General features: G+C 47.0%; 2 protein-coding genes across 2 annotated transcripts in view; both read right to left on the minus strand.

Annotated features, from left to right (window-relative positions):
- LOC108309964 (protein FAM209A) overlaps positions 1-3,417 on the minus strand; it is a 6,975-nt gene extending 3,558 nt beyond the window's left edge. Inside the window, exon 1 of the mRNA XM_017536580.2 lies at positions 3,310-3,417. Within this exon, the coding sequence (XP_017392069.1) occupies positions 3,310-3,401 (92 nt within the window). The 5' untranslated portion in view covers positions 3,402-3,417. The remainder of the gene's footprint in view (positions 1-3,309) is intronic.
- A 52-nt stretch (positions 3,418-3,469) lies between these two features.
- RTF2 (replication termination factor 2) overlaps positions 3,470-16,402 on the minus strand; it is a 54,784-nt gene continuing 41,851 nt past the window's right edge. Inside the window, exons 6-9 of the mRNA XM_037741383.1 lie at positions 9,168-9,281; positions 5,366-5,420; positions 5,154-5,249; positions 3,470-4,251 (exon numbers count right to left, since the gene is read on the minus strand). Coding sequence (XP_037597311.1) covers positions 4,073-4,251; positions 5,154-5,249; positions 5,366-5,420; positions 9,168-9,281 — 444 coding nt within the window. The 3' untranslated portion in view covers positions 3,470-4,072. The remainder of the gene's footprint in view (positions 4,252-5,153; positions 5,250-5,365; positions 5,421-9,167; positions 9,282-16,402) is intronic.

Below are 16,402 nucleotides of genomic sequence, written 5' to 3' on the forward strand. Positions count from 1 at the left end.
TTCTGCAAGACTATTCTAGAAAACCAAAAGGGGAAAACAGCATTGAGCTGTGCTGCACAGCTTCCTCCATGAGCATGCGCAGTGTCGGCTGGGGAGTGGGCTTCCTGCCAGAGACTGGGCGGGGCTGAAGAGATGCAAATCTTCAGGCTGATGAGAAGACGGGCACTTCTCTTCTTACAGGAGCCCACTCAGCTCGGCAGCTACTGCCTTGAATTATGCCCACTGTAGAGGCAGCTGCCCTGATGTCCAGGGCCTTGGGCCACCCTGTGGCCTCAACTTAGAGACCTGTCCTTGGCCGTCCCTAGTCTTCCCCATTCCAGCAGCTTTGAAGGATGGCTCTGCTAAATATTTTCAGGGGCCCCCAAGTCCATACGCAGACTGTTTTGTTTTTGTTTTTGTTTTGAGATAGGGTCTTGCCCTCTCACCCAGGCTGGAGTGCAGTAACATGATCTTGGCTCACTGCTGCCTCGATAATTTTTATTTTTTTGGTAGAGACAGGGTCTCCCTGTGTTGCCCAGGCTGGTCTCAAACTCCTGGCTCAAGGAGTCCTCCTGCCTCAGCCTCCCAAAGTGTTGGGATTGCAGGCAGGAGCCACAGCACTCAGCCTGCCTGTGTCTTAAGTGGGCTGGGAAGTTTGGCGGCTGTGGTGAGATGCAGCAATAAGGGGCAAACAGACTTGGTTTACAGGAATGGCCCCAAACAACAGAAATGCTCAGAAGTTTTGCCACATGTGATTTTGTTATTTGGAAATGTTCATGTCTTTAGTAATAGCAATCACTTTTTCCTACATGTGTTCAGAAGTGTGGAGCGTTTTCCAACCGAGCAGGACTAGTGGGAAAGCAGACAAGATCTTTGAAGCAAACTTCTCTCTGGGTTGTGGGATGGAGTGGCACTCTTTTCATTCATTTTGGCACGGCTTTAATCTCACCTGTTGGAAATAAAGGGCTGTGGGAAGCCAAATAGATGGTATTTTGGAGAATTTCTACATCTTTTCAATTTTCTCCTCCCAGCTCCCTCCTCTGGTGGAAAGCAGCTCGGGTCCTGGGGGAGGACGGGGGAGGAGGAAGAGCCAGGAGATCCTTCACTTTCTCCTTGGGCGCAGCACCTGAACCCGTGGTCTTTCTGCTCTGGGTGGGAGTCTGCCCCAGCTGCCACTCATTTCTTCATCTGGTAAGGACTGAATGGGGAGAAGGTGTGGTGTAGCCAGGCAGAACTGTGATTGACCTCGCTGCCTTGGAACTCAGGCACCTCGTCTATAAGGTGGGGATGGCTATCTTCCCACTGCACTGGGTGGCTGGGAAGTCCTAGTAGAAGAAGTCTTTCAAGTGCTTGGCTGTTCAGTGAGCCCTAAAAACAATGCGAACAATCACCCCTCCCCAGCCATTGGTGTACTGAGGTCCCATGCCCAGCACAGGTGGGGACATACATCGTGGACACCTTCTTCCCTCACGTTGGCTGGGAGCCTTGAAGAATGGTGCCTTAGCAAAATGTTAAAGGCTCGCTAGAAATCTCCAAGGAAGCCCTGATTCCTCCTGCGTGGATGGTCCTGAGGGCAGCTGGGGAGGGAGGCCCACAGCCTGTTTATTTCAGAAAGGCCCAAAGCAGAGGACTTTGAGATGCTAAAGTTTTCATGTTGAGGATGCTGTCACTCAGTTACCAGAGAAAACTGGGCACAGTCAATAAACTCAATGCACAGTAAACTCAATGCACAATAAAACTGATTCAGGATAACATGAAGAAAACTGAATTGGTAAAAATAATGGTGATTAAAAGAAAAAAAAAGCCCCACGATGGCAGAAGCTGTAATTAGTAAAATGTGACTAAAATATGACTAAAAGGATAACATTAAAAGAGGGAAGAAGATGATAGAAAATGTTATTCAATTGAGGAAGGAACTGACTGTTGTGAAAATAAATTAACAAAATGAAAAGGGGGCCCAGGTAGGGTGGCTCACGCCTGTAATCCCAGCACTTTGGGAGGCCGAGATGGGCAGATCGCTTGAGCCCAGGAGTTCAAGACCAGCCTGAGCAACATGGTGAAACCCCATCTCTACGGAAAATAGAAAAATTAGCTGGTGCGGTAGTGCGCATCTGTAATCCCAGCTACTTGAGAGGCTGAGGTAGGTGGATCGCCTGAGCCCAGGAAGTCAAGGCTGAAGGCTGTGGTGAGCCATGCTCATGCCATTGGACTCTAGCCTGGACAACTGAGTAAGACGAAACCCTGTCCTGTCTCAAAAAAAAAAAAAAGGGGAAAGAAAAAGGTGTTGAGATTCACTCAGGTGGCTGGCAAAATATTAAATATTAGGAAAAGTTAGTTATAGATTGTAATCTCAAACCTTTTGGAAGGCCCAAAGGTTTTACTGGGGCAGGCTGAAGGCAGCTGCCTCATTTACACTAGCATAGGAAAGAGCCGATCAAAGGCTTTCCCATTTTAACTCTGTTTTCCCCACATCCCTTTGTCTCCACTGTTTACTCATGTAAACTTAGTGCTGGGGGTCATCTCGGGGAGATCAAAGGGGAGTTGCCCGTTAATAGTGTTTACTCTGGGCCCAGAATCTAAAGCACTTTAATCATTCATAAAACCAACTTAAACCATGTTAATTATCCACAAGTGTGTTGACTTAGAACCTCTGTTGATTGGTTGCATTTCCCCCTCTGAAAGCAGCCCACCCATCCCTAGCCCACTTGAATCACTGTAATGGTGTGAGAGTGCATTCATTCATCCATCGAGTCAGGGTCTGCAGGCCAGACTTCCACAAGCGGTGGTCAGTGTCTCAGGTAGTGACCCCGACGTGATCAAGGTCACAAACAAGGGAATAAAAACAATGAGAAAATGGTTGAATTTGGCTGTATGGAAAATTGGGGAAATTAAATGGCTAATTCAAGTTTGTTCTGGAGAAGCCCATGACAAAAATTCATTTAATATAATTTTGATTAAAATGCTGTATACTCACAGTGTCAAAATATCCTTGGGGCCAGACCTTCCCATCACTGTGAAGCCGAGAACCACACAAGGTTTGTGAAAAAGGAGGGCACCCATGGTTCTCCCTTGCTGGCCTCTCCCTGGCATTCTCCCCCCGTCTGTGTCTCCCACAGAACCTGCCTGCTCACCTCCTACCGCTCCCTCTGCTTCTGAAGGAAACCCAGGGCCCCGGGGTCTGGTGTTGAGAACCAGTTACTGTCTGTCATACCACCGTGTGCAGAAAGCCATACAGAGGCCTGGGTTCTTGGTTCTTCATTAGGAGTCTAATGGGAAATTTCACTAACTAACTATTGATGTCAACACACATTATAGGTAGATCAAATGCACCTTTTTTGGGGGACAGTTCTTCCTTTACCATCTGCTGGAGGAGACAAGGGTGATTTCTCTGACTTCATGGAATGACTCCTATCATCACCCATGCAACAGCTGCAATGTTCTCACCCAGGCATGAGCAGAAGGTAGAAAAGATAAAAACACAGACAGACGAGAGAAGAGGCAGACCAGCTTTATTTCTGAACCCAATCACTGGTGCCCAACTGAGACTCTGCTGTCTTCAAATGATGGGCTAGGGGCAGACTCCCCTAATAGTACTTAGCTAGACCAACAAGGATCCGGGCTCCTCCCAGGGATGGAGCAGAGGGATGAGGCCCTTCAAAGCTTCTAGTGGGCACAATGTATTTGAAATCCACCCTTTCTAAAGCCCAGTTTCACTTGGCCTACTTAATTTATTGCTGGTAGCAAAATCATAATTTTAGTTAATATGTGCCAACTCTGCTCTCGTGAAGACTCCGGGATCTCTCGTTACTGGAAGCATAAAAAGTGCGGCCTGCAGGGCTTCCTGGCCATAGAAAGGACCAAGCGTACCTGCAGGTGGAAGCAAGCAAGACCTCGGGCCACGGTGCAGCCCGTCCTATGTCCCCCCTGGAACACACGCACCTCACAACAAGAGTGGCCACACCAGTTCCAAGGCTGGCCAGGTCAGCTTTATGACGTACAGAAAGAACACACAGCAGCGCGCACAGGCGCATAGCGACCCGCCTAGGTGGAAACCAGACAGCCTTCTGGGGCAGGAGCGGTGGCAGGGTGGGTTTCAGAAGCAGTAGGACGTGTGGGTGACCCAGTGGGCGGACTCCTCCTTGGAGCGCTTGGCAGAGCTGTGAGTGGTGAAGAGAGACTTGTAGGCCTCGGATTCTTCACTGTCAGCGATGGACCTCTTTATGGCTCCACACATAGGCTTCCCAGCTTTTCCAGAAGAGCTCTCATTTGTTGCTGGAAATATGAAGAGCCAAAGCTGTCAGGGTTGGGATGAAGATTATCCTAAACTTCACAACCTCAGAAGGGAAGCGTGTCAGTCACTCTGTCCCAGACTTTCTCCCGCTGGCTGTGCGAGCGCTGACGGACATAATCTTAACTGCCAACTCTGGCAAGGCAGACCCAGCACGACACATCTATTATTTACTGCCCCACCAACCACTCCCTGCTCTGTCACAGACAATGGTCCCAGCCCCGTGAATGACTTAGATTGTCCTGATGAGGCAGGGCCTGCGTTACAGGGGAGGAGACAGAGATACACAGGAGCCTGAGTGACCGTCCAGTGTAGAGCTGGAATGGGAGCCCATCAGCCACTGTGGATGCTATTTAGAGCACAAGATCACAGTCTTTTAACAATGAGTCTGTGTTTTTCGTTTTGTGAAATAAACAGTATTTTCTTTGAGTTAAAGAGAGTGAGTTCTAGGAGAAACTTTGATCCTTGGTCAAGAGGCAGCAGAGAGGGTACTGTGAGAGGCACATGTGGAGCCCATAAGAACCCCAACAGTAAAGAAACTGGGAGCATTCCTACCCAGTCCCTGAGCCACAGTCCTTCTGACAGTCTCTGTGCGACATCTGAGTCAGTTCTCAGCGCAGCCTCTTTTGCTTGGCACCAAGCGTGTCCGCAACAGGAATCTAAACAATTAGTATTTGTGCCCAGACCCCATCAATCCTGCCAGGACTCCTGATGCCGGTTTAAATATTTCTCAGTTATCCCCGCTAAAGAGAGTTCAGTGTACTCTCTAGGGTCATGATTTAGGACAGGCCTGGGCTTCCCATCCACCCAATCCAATGAAACCTGGGCTCAGCCGCCTGGGTTTCCAGCCTTCTCAACATCTCCCTGGAGCTACAACAAAACCCACCTGTGTTTCTGGGAGCCAAGTTGGTTTTCTTCTCTCTAGAATCAAGGCTGGCTTCCTCAGGCTTCCCTGTCTTAACTTTTGATGGCCCTGGGACTTCTGTAAAAGAAACAAAGTAGACAAAGCAAAAACAATGCCAAACAAAGCATGAACTTACTAGCAGACTGGCCTAGAGTCGTATTTTGCTAAAATAAGGATCTCTTGTAACATCTTACCTTCACTGACATCTGGTTTTGAAACAGACTCTGCTGCCTTGGGTTTCTTTGTTTTCTGTAAAAAGAAAGAGGATGTTGGAGGATGTGCTCAGATTCACTCCACTTCAGCATCAGTGTGGCTGCCCATTGTCCCGGGGACCCTGTCAAACTGGGCAGCCACACTGACGTTGAGATGCCAGTCACATGAGACAGGCAGTCACTCTGAAGAAGGCCTTTGATGGTCCGTAACTCCTAAGCCTGAATCCTCTGCATGTGACTCCTGTCATGCACTTCTGCCTCACACAAGAATGTATCTGCACAGAGCTGCTCACTTTCATATTTACATTTCCCAAATCACATTTGCAAAACTCTTAAATGAAGCTGACCGATTTCAGTAATAAGGGCCAATGTTAACGGTGACTACTGTATACAAAGGAGCACTTAAATGAATAACAACACAAAGTTTATATGGGCATGTGAGGTCCAGCCAGCATAAGCATGAACTAAATCTTGCCCATTCCACTAACTTTCAAAGTCATCAAACTGCTTTGGTGTTTGATTCAAGTTTAAGGCCTTGAAGTTTATATTAAAGACAGTTTAGCTAATTATTCTAAACTCAGGACTACTGTTGTTAAGATTTTCAGGCACTAGAATTGTTACTCATAATATTTTGACCAGCAATAATAAAAGAAGCAAACCATTCTACAGTTACACAGCAGCGCTGGAACTGATTTAATTGTAGAAATAACAAGTAGGACTATGTTCATTCAATTTACTTTAAAATGTCAATTTCCTAACCTTCCAAAAGGTGGCACTAAAGATGCACAGCCTGATTACTATAGCCATCCCCCAGCACTGAGCATTGAAAAAAGACCTCTCAGGCCTTGAATTTGTAACACATACATGCAATGTGATTTATAACAAAACAAAGACCTTCTACTCATTTCACATATCCAATGCAAGCATGCACATCTGTGAATATTGATACTCAGTCCTTCAAACTGAGTATAAAAGACAACTGTTTATTTCTAAGCCCTCCATTCACAGCTGAGGTTATTTGAAAAGAACGGGCAGTCAGGTGTTAGGAAATGTTATGTCCTGCTTCCAGTACCAATTGTATTTGGGAAATATTTTGGTATCCTGGTAGCAGTAGCTATGAGGCATTCCCAGCAGCTCTGGAGAATATTTTGCAGAGAGAGGCATGGAGTCCCTGTGGGCTTTGAATAAGTTGGCAGGAAACCTATGACCAAGAAAACTCACAAAAGCAAAATGGTCAAAGGTAATAATGAACATTTCTATTTCTGGTAGCTTCCTTTGAAATGCATATTTGTGTGTGTGTGTGTTTCAGATGGAGTTTCACTCAGCTGCTCAGGCTGGAGTACAATGGCATGATCTTGGCTTATTGCAACCTCTGCCTCCCAGGTTCAAGCAATTCTCCTGCCTCAGCCTCCTGAGTAGATGGGATTATTGGCATGTGCCACAACGTCTGGTTAATTTTTTAATTTTTTTTTTTTTTGGGAGAGTTTCACTCTTGTTACCCAGGCTGGAGTGCAATGGCGCGATCTTGGCTCACCGCAACCTCCGCTTCCTGGGTTCAGGCAATTCTCCTGCCTCAGCCTCCTGAGTAGCTGGGATTACAGGCACGCGCCACCATGCCCAGCTAATTTTTTGTATTTTTAGTAGAGACGTGGTTTCACCGTGTTGACCAGGATGGTCTCGATCTCTTGACCTCGTCGTGATCCACCCGCCTCGGCCTCCCAAAGTGCTGGGATTACAGGCGTGAGCCACCGCGCCCGGCAATTTTTTTATTTTTAGTAGAGATGGGGTTTCACCATGTTGGCCAGGTTGGTCTCGAACTCCTGACCTCCAGTGATCTGCCTGCCTCGGTCTCCCAAAGTGCTGGGATGACAGCACCCAGCCACCCTTTTGTGTTTTTTAAAAACTGAGCTTGATCAATGATAGCAGTGAAGAACAGGGAGATCCCTTGTGGCAACTGCCCTTAGCTAAAATGACCTCAAACTGGCCGGGCGCGGTGGGTCATGCCTGTGATCCCAGCACTTTGGAAGGCTAAGGCGGGCAAGTCACAAGGTCAGGAGTTCAAGATCAGCCTGGCCAACATGGCAAAACGCTGTCTCTACTAAAAGTACAGAAAAAATTAGCCAGGCGTGGGGGACACTAGGGACACTGACGCAGGAGTTGCAGTGAGCAGAGATAGTGCCATTGCACTCTAGCCTGGGCGACAAGAGCAAGACTCCGTCTCAAAAATAAAAGGACCTCAAACTTAAGTTTCCCTCTTTTTTTCTCTCTTTCTTAAAATAATGAAATCACAGTAATTTAGAAAACCAACTTAGAATTAACACACTTTATATAAGATACACATGTATTCACTTTTCAACCTTAACACAGCACTTAAATGGCCAAGTGGCTTTTTTTTTTTGAGAGAGAGAGTTGCTCTGTCAGGCTGGAGTGCAGAGATGCGATCTCAGCTCACTGCAACCTCTGCCTCCCAGGTTCAAGCGATTCCCCTGCCTCAGTCTCCCAAGGAGCTGGGATTACAGGCACGTGCTATCACGCCCACCTGCCAAGTAAACAGTTCTTATGAATGTTGTATTAACATCTTACAAAATTGCTCCATGGAGTATTTCTACTGGCATCTGAATTCCAAGTTTGGCACAATTAGTACAGAGCCATTTTCAGACATTATTTTCTACCTAGGTAAAATGGTGAAAGGAGAAAATGCAAATGCTTTGGCTCTTTCTGATCATTCTGGGTCCATGTGTAAAGATAACACTGCTGCCATGTGCTCAAGCCTCACAACCATGCATTACATGTTATTCCAGGGTGATACGGTCCTGTCTCATCTTCTATTAGGGTTTTATAAAAACCTCAAACCTCTGAAATATCATAAACGATTCCATCGTTCTCACCTTGGACTGGCACTGGTAAAATGCAGGCCCAGGTGGGGGCAGACAATATTTTTCATAATTTTATGTCCTCAGCCTACTGGAACTAATTTTCTAGTACTTCAAGCATTTTTTGGCCTTAGTTCTGATCACATAATGTTTTCTCCCTGGTTTATCCTGAACCCAACTTTGAGCAATGCTTTCCCTGCTTCTGGCTGCCAGGCTCCCTTCTGGACGCTGAAGCACCATGCTCCATAAAAGCCCCTCCCCTCCCCATCGGACAGCTTAGGAAGGAGAGGGATTTGGCTCCTATTTTTGGGAGAGCTATTTATTAGCTCCTTGCTATTCAAAGTGCACCCTTCAGTTGCATTCACGTGCCCTAGGAGTGAGTGAGAAGCTCAGGTGCCCAGGGCCCACCCAGGCCTGCTGGAACCCAGACTCCTGGGCAGCAGGAAATCCTGACAGCTGCAGTGATGATGGTGACTTTTCTTTTTTCCTTTGTTTTACAAGCTATGAGAACCGAGTATGTACTGTCTCAGAATCAACAGCAACAGTAAGTGACAGAAACAGCAACGATGGTGGCTCCCTTTCCCCAAGGCTCGCTGGGGCCACGTCAGTGACAGAGCTTTCCGCAGGCATGGTCTCTGGAGCCTGCTGACAGCTCCATGCCCTTGCATGTCGTCACTGCCCCACTTCACTGATGATAAAGCTGGGTGTGGAAGAGCAGAGCTGCTGTGCCCACCACAGCCAGGCAGTACCCAAACCACAACTGGAATCTGCTTCCACAGTCCAGGCCCTTCTAGGTAATAAAAATCACCTTGATTGCGCAAACCCCTAAGCAGCTGCCAGCTCAGTTCAGTGGTTTCAGTCGGCCCTGGAGTAGAGGTGGGGGCTGGGCAGAACCTGAAGGCTCCTATTACCTTTTCCAGCTTCGCTCTCAGCCTTCTCTCCTCCATCCTGGTTTTCAGCACATCCACATCCTCCTTGGTGCCATTGAGCACGATGACATCATCCTCCTGAAAGGCAGCCCCACACTGGAGAGGGCAAACGAGAGGGCAGATTCCATCACCACTCAGTGGGGAGCCCACACTTTGGTCCCCCACTCTCAGCCTTAAGCAGTGGCCCCAAGCCTCCAAGTAAATTCCCATTACTGGTTTTCAGTTCGAAGTCTTGGTTTGGGAAGTTCCCAGGCACAGAGAAGTGTCAGCATAGCAGCTAAGTGCTATCGCTTGCAAGGCAGGTGCCTGGCTGGTGTCTGGGAGCTTGGATTTTGGGAGGGTTCCCGACGTTTTTAAACTGGTAAGAGTAGCTTGGCTCACCGTGCCCAGACCATCTGTATGAACAATGTGGTCTGTGCTAACACCTACCTTCCTTAGAGGAGTGTGGAATTCTGGAACATGCTAGGTCGAGGGTATAATGCCCTCAGCCAGAACTCTGGGTACTGAGTCTAACTTGCTTCCCCGGGCAAAAACATCTCACAAGTGTTGCAGTTTTGTTGCGGGGGGGAAGTGCTCACTACATGCAACCCCTTGAGGGAGGGAGTGTGCATAAGGAAGCCCCACATGGATTCTTCCAGACTCTACTACCTGCGCCTTTTCCCTTTCCACCCAGCTCCGTATCCATACTACACTGCTGCTGTGAATCTTAGAGCTAAGTACAACTATATGCCAAATGTCAAGTCTTTCTAGAAAATCCCCAAGCATGACGGCAGTCTTGGGGACCCCAGCACACCCTGGCAGAACAAGACTGTGAGCAGGGTCTAGACCACTCAGACATACCGCGCACACCCAAAGGCGTGCTCACACTCAGAACCGTCAGTGATCAAGCCACTCAATTCAAAATGTAGGACTGGGAGCCTCCACTCCTGGTTCTCACTTTTCTTTCTTTTTCCTGTCCCCAGTCCTGGGTACCTCTGCTGTGCCAAAGACTGGGTAGCTGCTGGGGCCACAGCAAGGAAGAAAGCATAGACAAAGAGATGAAGATGAGACTTCAGGTCATGAATAGTGCCTGTAATCCCAGCATCCTGGGAGGCCAAGGTAGGTGGATCATTTGAGGTCAGGAGTTCGAGACTAGCCTGACCAGCATGGTGAAACCGTCTTTACTAAAAATACAAAAAAGTTAGCTCGCTATGCTGGCACATGCCTGTAATCCCAGCTACTCGTAAGGCTGAGGCCAAAGAATCACTTGAACCTGGGAGGCAGAGGTTGTGGTGAGCCAAGATCATGCCACTGCACTCCAGGCTGGGCGACAGGGAGAGACTCACTACACTCCAGGCTGGGCGACAGCATGAGACTCACTGCACTCCTGCCTGGGCGACAGAGCGAGACTCGCTGCACTCCAGGCTGGGCGACAGGGGGAGACTCACTGCACTCCAGGCTGGGCGACAGCATGAGACTCACTGCACTCCAGCCTGGGCGACAGAGCGAGACTCGCTGCACTCCAGCCTGGGCGACAGAGCGAGACTCGCTGCACTCCAGCCTGGGCGACAGAGCGAGACTCGCTGCACTCCAGGCTGGGCGACAGGGGCAGACTCGCTGCACTCCAGGCTGGGCGACAGAGGGAGACTCGCTGCACTCCAGCCTGGGCGACAGGGAGACACACTGCACTCCAGCCTGGGCGACAGCATGAGACTCACTGCACTCCAGGCTGGGCGACAGGGGGAGACTCACTGCACTCCAGGCTGGGCGACAGGGAGACTCACTGCACTCCAGGCTGGGCGACAGGGGGAGACTCACTGCACTCCAGCCTGGGCGACAGAGCGAGACTCGCTGCACTCCAGGCTGGGCGACAGGGAGACACACTGCACTCCAGCCTGGGCGACAGAGTGAGACTCACTGCACTCCAGCCTGGGCGACAGAGTGAGACTCACTGCACTCCAGCCTGGGCGACAGAGTGAGACTCACTGCACTCTAGCCTGGGCGACAGAGTGAGACTCACTGCACTCCAGGCTGGGCGACAGGGGGAGACTCACTGCACTCCAGGTTGGGCGACAGAGGGAGACTCACTGCACTCCTGCCTGGGTGACAGAGCGAGACTCACTGCACTCCAGGCTGGGCGACACAGTGAGATTCTGCCTCAAAAAAACAAAAAAAGATCTAACCCAAGTGCAGTGGCTGATCCTGCTCCCTGGTGGACATTTGGCAGTGTCTGGAGACATTTTTAGCTGTCACATCTGGGTGCAGGTGCTATTGGCATCTTGTGGGTAGCGGCCAGGGATGCAGCTAAGCACCATACAATGCACAGGATGGCGCCCCTCACAGAGAGTTACCCACCAAGATGCCCCTGTGCTGAGGCTGAGAAGCCCTGGATTAGGGTCATAAACACCTAAATGTAAGAAAGGAATAATAATAAGAATTTCTAGGAAAATGTGTTTTATGACTAGGGTAAGAAAAGTCATCTAAAATAGCAGTCCCCAACCTTTTTCGCACCAGGGGCCAGTCTCATGGAAGACAATCTTCCCACAGCTGGTGGGTAGTCAGGAGAAGATTTTGGGATGAAACTGTTCCACCTCAGATCATCAGGCATGAGATTCTCATAAGCAGCACGCAACCTAGATCCTTCACATGCACAGTTCTCAACAGGCTTTGTGCTCCTGAGAATCTAATGCTGCCACTGACGGAACTCAGGCAATAATGTTCTCTAGCCCGCAGCTCACCTCCTGCTGTGCGGCCCAGTTCCTAAGAGGCCATGGACTTTCCCTCTGATCTAAAGCTAGCAAGGTTAACAAGTTTTACTATGTAAAAATTACAAACTTTTACATGACAATGTCACAATAAACAACAAAAACAAAAGCAAAAGGCTAAGAGAATATTAGTAGCACATATAACAAAGGATTTATTTACAGAACATACTCATATAACCTTTTTTTTTTTTTTTTTTGGTGACAGGGTCTCAAACACCCAGGCTGGAGTGCAGTGGCACCATCACGGGTCACTGCAGACTCAACTTCCCAGGCTCAAGCAATCCTACCTCATCCTCCTGAGTACCTGGGGCTATGCACCACCACGCCTGGCTAATTTTTGTATTTTTTGTAGAGAGAGGGTTTTGTCATGTTGTCCAGGTTGGTCTCGGCCTCCCAAAGTGCTGGGATTACAGGTGTGAGCCACTGCACCCAGCCTCAGTTTAAAAGATTTCATCCTGCAGCTGGTAGGCTCTATGTGTGTTATAATTTTTTTTTAATTAACTTATAACTTTAAGTTCTGGGGTACATGTGCAGATCGTGCAGGATTGTTACACAGGTATACACATGCCATGGTGGTTTGTGGCATCCATCCCCCAGTCATCTACATTAGGTATTTCTCCTAGTGTTATCCCTCCCCTCACCCCCCAACATATCCTGGTGTGTGATGTTCCTTCTCCTCCGCGTTCATGTGTTCTCATTTTTCAACACCCACTTATGAGTGAGAACGTGTGGTGTTTGGTTTTCTGTTCTTGTGTCAGTTTGCTGAGAATGATGGTTTCCAGCTTCATCCATGTTCCTGCAAAGGACACGAACTCGTCCTTTTTTATGGATGCATAGTATTCCATGGTGTGTATGTGGCACATTTTCTTTATCCAGTTTATCATTGATGGGCATTTGGATTGGTTCCAAGTCTTTGCTATTGTGAACAGTGCCACAATGAACCTACGTGTGCATGTGTCTTTATAACAGAACAATTTATAATCCTTTGGGTATATATCCAGTAATGGGATTGCTGGGTCAAATGGTATTTCTATTTCTAGATCATTGAGGAATCACCAAACTGTCTTCCACAATAGTTTAACTAATTTAATAAACAGAGAGTCAAGTCATGAATGAACTCCCATTCACAAATGCTACAAAGAGATTAAAATACCTAGGAAATCAACTAACAAGGGATGTGAAGGACCTCTTCAAGGAAAACTGCAAACCACTGCTTAAGGCTCTGTATGTTATTTAAGACAGCCTCTGCCCTCTGTGAGTTGGGTGGGGAGTTCTTAAAAATAAAAAAATGGAGAAGCAGTGAGCTTACTACTACCATCCTGTCTATGAAACTTGTTTTTCCCTGCCTGAGGAAGTCTCTTCAAACTTTTATTTACTCTGTAGCTAACTCTTAGAAGAGCATTCTGGGTTTCTGTTTTATATCTTCTGATCTCCCAAACCTTTTTTTAGGGGTGGGGGAAGCAGAAATCATGTTTTGTCTCTTAGCTCACAGTATAATGCTCAGGACACAGAATGCTGAGTCGGCTCTAAAAGGAACAGCTTCAGCACCTTGTGCATTTGCTACCTAACTGGCCTTTTGAACAAACAGGCTTTCTGAAATCTAATTTACATAACATAACGACATGTACAATTCAATGGCTTTTAGTATATTTAGAGTTGTGCAACCATCACCATAATCTAACTTTAGGGTATTTTTTATCACTTTCAAAAGAAATCCCATATCCATTAGCACTCACTCCATCCTCCTTTTCCTCAGTCTTAGACAACTACTCATCTTTCCATCCTACAAATTTGCCTCTTCTGGACATTTCTATAAATTAAATCATATAATATATGTGGGGTTTTTTGCGACTAGATTTTAGCATATGTTTTCAAGATTTATCCATGTTATAGTAAGGATCAGAACTACATTTCTCTCTATTGCCAAATAAAGTTTCATCTATGAATCAGCTGACAGACACATGAGTTGTTTCTACTTTCTGGCTAAGAAATTCACATGGAAGTCTTTTGTGGACAGATGTTTTCATTTATGGTCAGTCATTCCAATCCTGCAAGTTAACTTTACATTTAACCTTTGGAGGAAATGCCTTTCCTCAAATGATGCATTTCCAAAATGGCTGCAACATTTTACATTACCACCAGCAGTGCTTGAGGATTCTCTATACCCTTCCCAACACCTGTCATCATTTTTCTTTCTTTTCTTTTTTTTGGGGGGTGGGGGCAGAGTTTCACTCTGTTGCCCAGGCTGGATTACAGTGGCTCGATCTTGGCTCACTGCAACCTCCGTCTCCCAGGTTCAAGCGATTCTCCTGCCTCAGCCTCCCTAGTAGCTGGGATTACAGGTGCCTGCCACCAAGCCCTGCTAATTTTTGTATTGTTAGTAGAAACAGGGTTTCACCATGTTGGCCAGGCTGGTCTCAAACTTCTGACCTCAAATGATCCACCTGCCTCCCAAAGTGCTGGGATTATAGGTGTGAGCCACCGTGCCCCGCCTGTTTTTCTTTTTAGTTATAACCATCCTAATGGGTGTGAAGTGCTGTCTCATTGTAGTTTTAATTTGCATTTCCCAAATGACCAATGATGTTGAGCATCTTTTCACCTGTTAACTGGCCATCTGTATACCTTCTCTGGAGAAATGTCTGCTTAAATCCTTTTTCCATTTCTAGTTGTCCACGTCTATTTGTATTGTCTCTTCGATCTTGTGTTCTAAGAGGTCTTTACACAGCATATTCTGGATATAAGTTCCGTCTTAGTCCAAGGCTGTTACAACAAAATGTCTAACACTGGATAATTATAAAAGTGTTTTATTCTGATGAAATTGGACTTACCAATTTTCTACCACCACGTTTTTCGTGTCATATTTAATAAGTCATTGCCTAACCCAAGATTGTGATTTACTCTTCTGTTTCTCCTAAGTGCTTTGTAACCAAAACTTACAGATCTAAGTCACAGATTTAGGTCTGTGATCACTTTCAGTTCATTTTTCCATTCAATGTAAGGTCAGGGTCCAAATTCATTCTTCTGCATGTGGCTATCCAGTTACCCCAGCACTCTCTGTGGAAAAAAACGATTCTTTCCCCCATCAAATTGTCTTGGCCCTTTTGTCAAAAATCAATGACCATACATGCAAGGGTTTATTACTGGACTCCGCATTTTATTCCATTGATCTATATGCCCGTCCTCATGTCAGCACCACACTACCTTGATTAGAGTAGGAACTGTGACTTGTAAGAGCCACATACTGAGTGGATCAGCCAAATTTTTTTTTCTGGTACCTATGAAAAACTCTATTAAATGTTTAGTCATAGATATTTAAAAGTATAAGTATGCCAAATAAGGTCTGTTATTAACTAAAATATTTAGTTACTCCATAAGACGCTGCCTCTGAAAAACATCAAGGTAGGCAACCAAATAACAAATTCTTTAAATAACTGGATCAGTAATTTTTACAGACCTACTGTGCCCAGAACAATAAGAGACATACTATGCCTGGAATCTCTTTTGTAGAAAGCATTATCAGCACAAGAAAAGCCATAAAAGTACTTTTTTCCCTAAAGTTGCCAAAGATTTTCCAGCATCTCCCAAATTCACAGAAGATATCAACAAGCATTTGCTGACCCTCCCTCAGTCCCTGCCTTAGCTTGGTTAATTAATGTGCTTCTTGTTTCCAAAAGTGATTTTCAGGTTAAGATCAGCTTTCTTTCTAGGGTAAGTTTTCATGACTGAAGATAAATTTTGGACCAACAAATCCCTGAGGATGGTGCAATAGAGAAGTTCTATCAATAACTGAGGCAGGCGCCCAAGCTAGCATTTAACTGGGACAACCCGTGAAGAAAGGAGCTTGTTTTTAGCCGTCACTGCAGAGAGCTGGGCTGCAGGAGGAAGAACAGCCTATTCTGCTACAGGAGGTCCCTGGGAAGTCTCACGCTATCGGAGGTCTGAGTGGAGCTTTCCCTTGGCTCTGGAAAATGGTCTCTTCCTTGGAGAAGGAATGAGAAAGAATCTGCAGGAACAGAACCAGGTAGCAGTTAAGGCCCAGTGGGAGCTGCGGCTCCAGCATCCTCGGCCCAGGGGTGGGGAGGAACCAGCACCTGCTCCCTGTTGGTGCTGCCCCCTCCTTTCTCTTTCTCTCCTCCCAGGTTTCTGCTGCTGCTTCTCTCTGTCACTCCTTGCTGCTCCTCCTTACGACAGTGTCAGGGTCAGCAGTCTCCTTCCTCTAGATCTGATCAGAGGCCATGGACCTTATTCTGCATATAGCTGTGTTGTGTTGTGGCCAGACTTATTGCACTTTTAAAGTTGAACTGGCACTGACGATAAGAAGTTAGGAACCCCTCACATTAGAAATTGAGCAATCTTAGGCCGGGCGCGGTGGCTCACGCCTGTAATCCCAGCACTTTGGGAGGCCGAGGTGGGTGGATCACGAGGTCAAGAGATCGAGACCATCCTGGTCAACATGGTGAAACCCCGTCTCTA

Source organism: Cebus imitator, unplaced genomic scaffold (assembly GCF_001604975.1).
Source record: "Cebus imitator isolate Cc_AM_T3 unplaced genomic scaffold, Cebus_imitator-1.0 Scaffold99, whole genome shotgun sequence".
NCBI lineage: Eukaryota > Metazoa > Chordata > Mammalia > Primates > Cebidae > Cebus > Cebus imitator.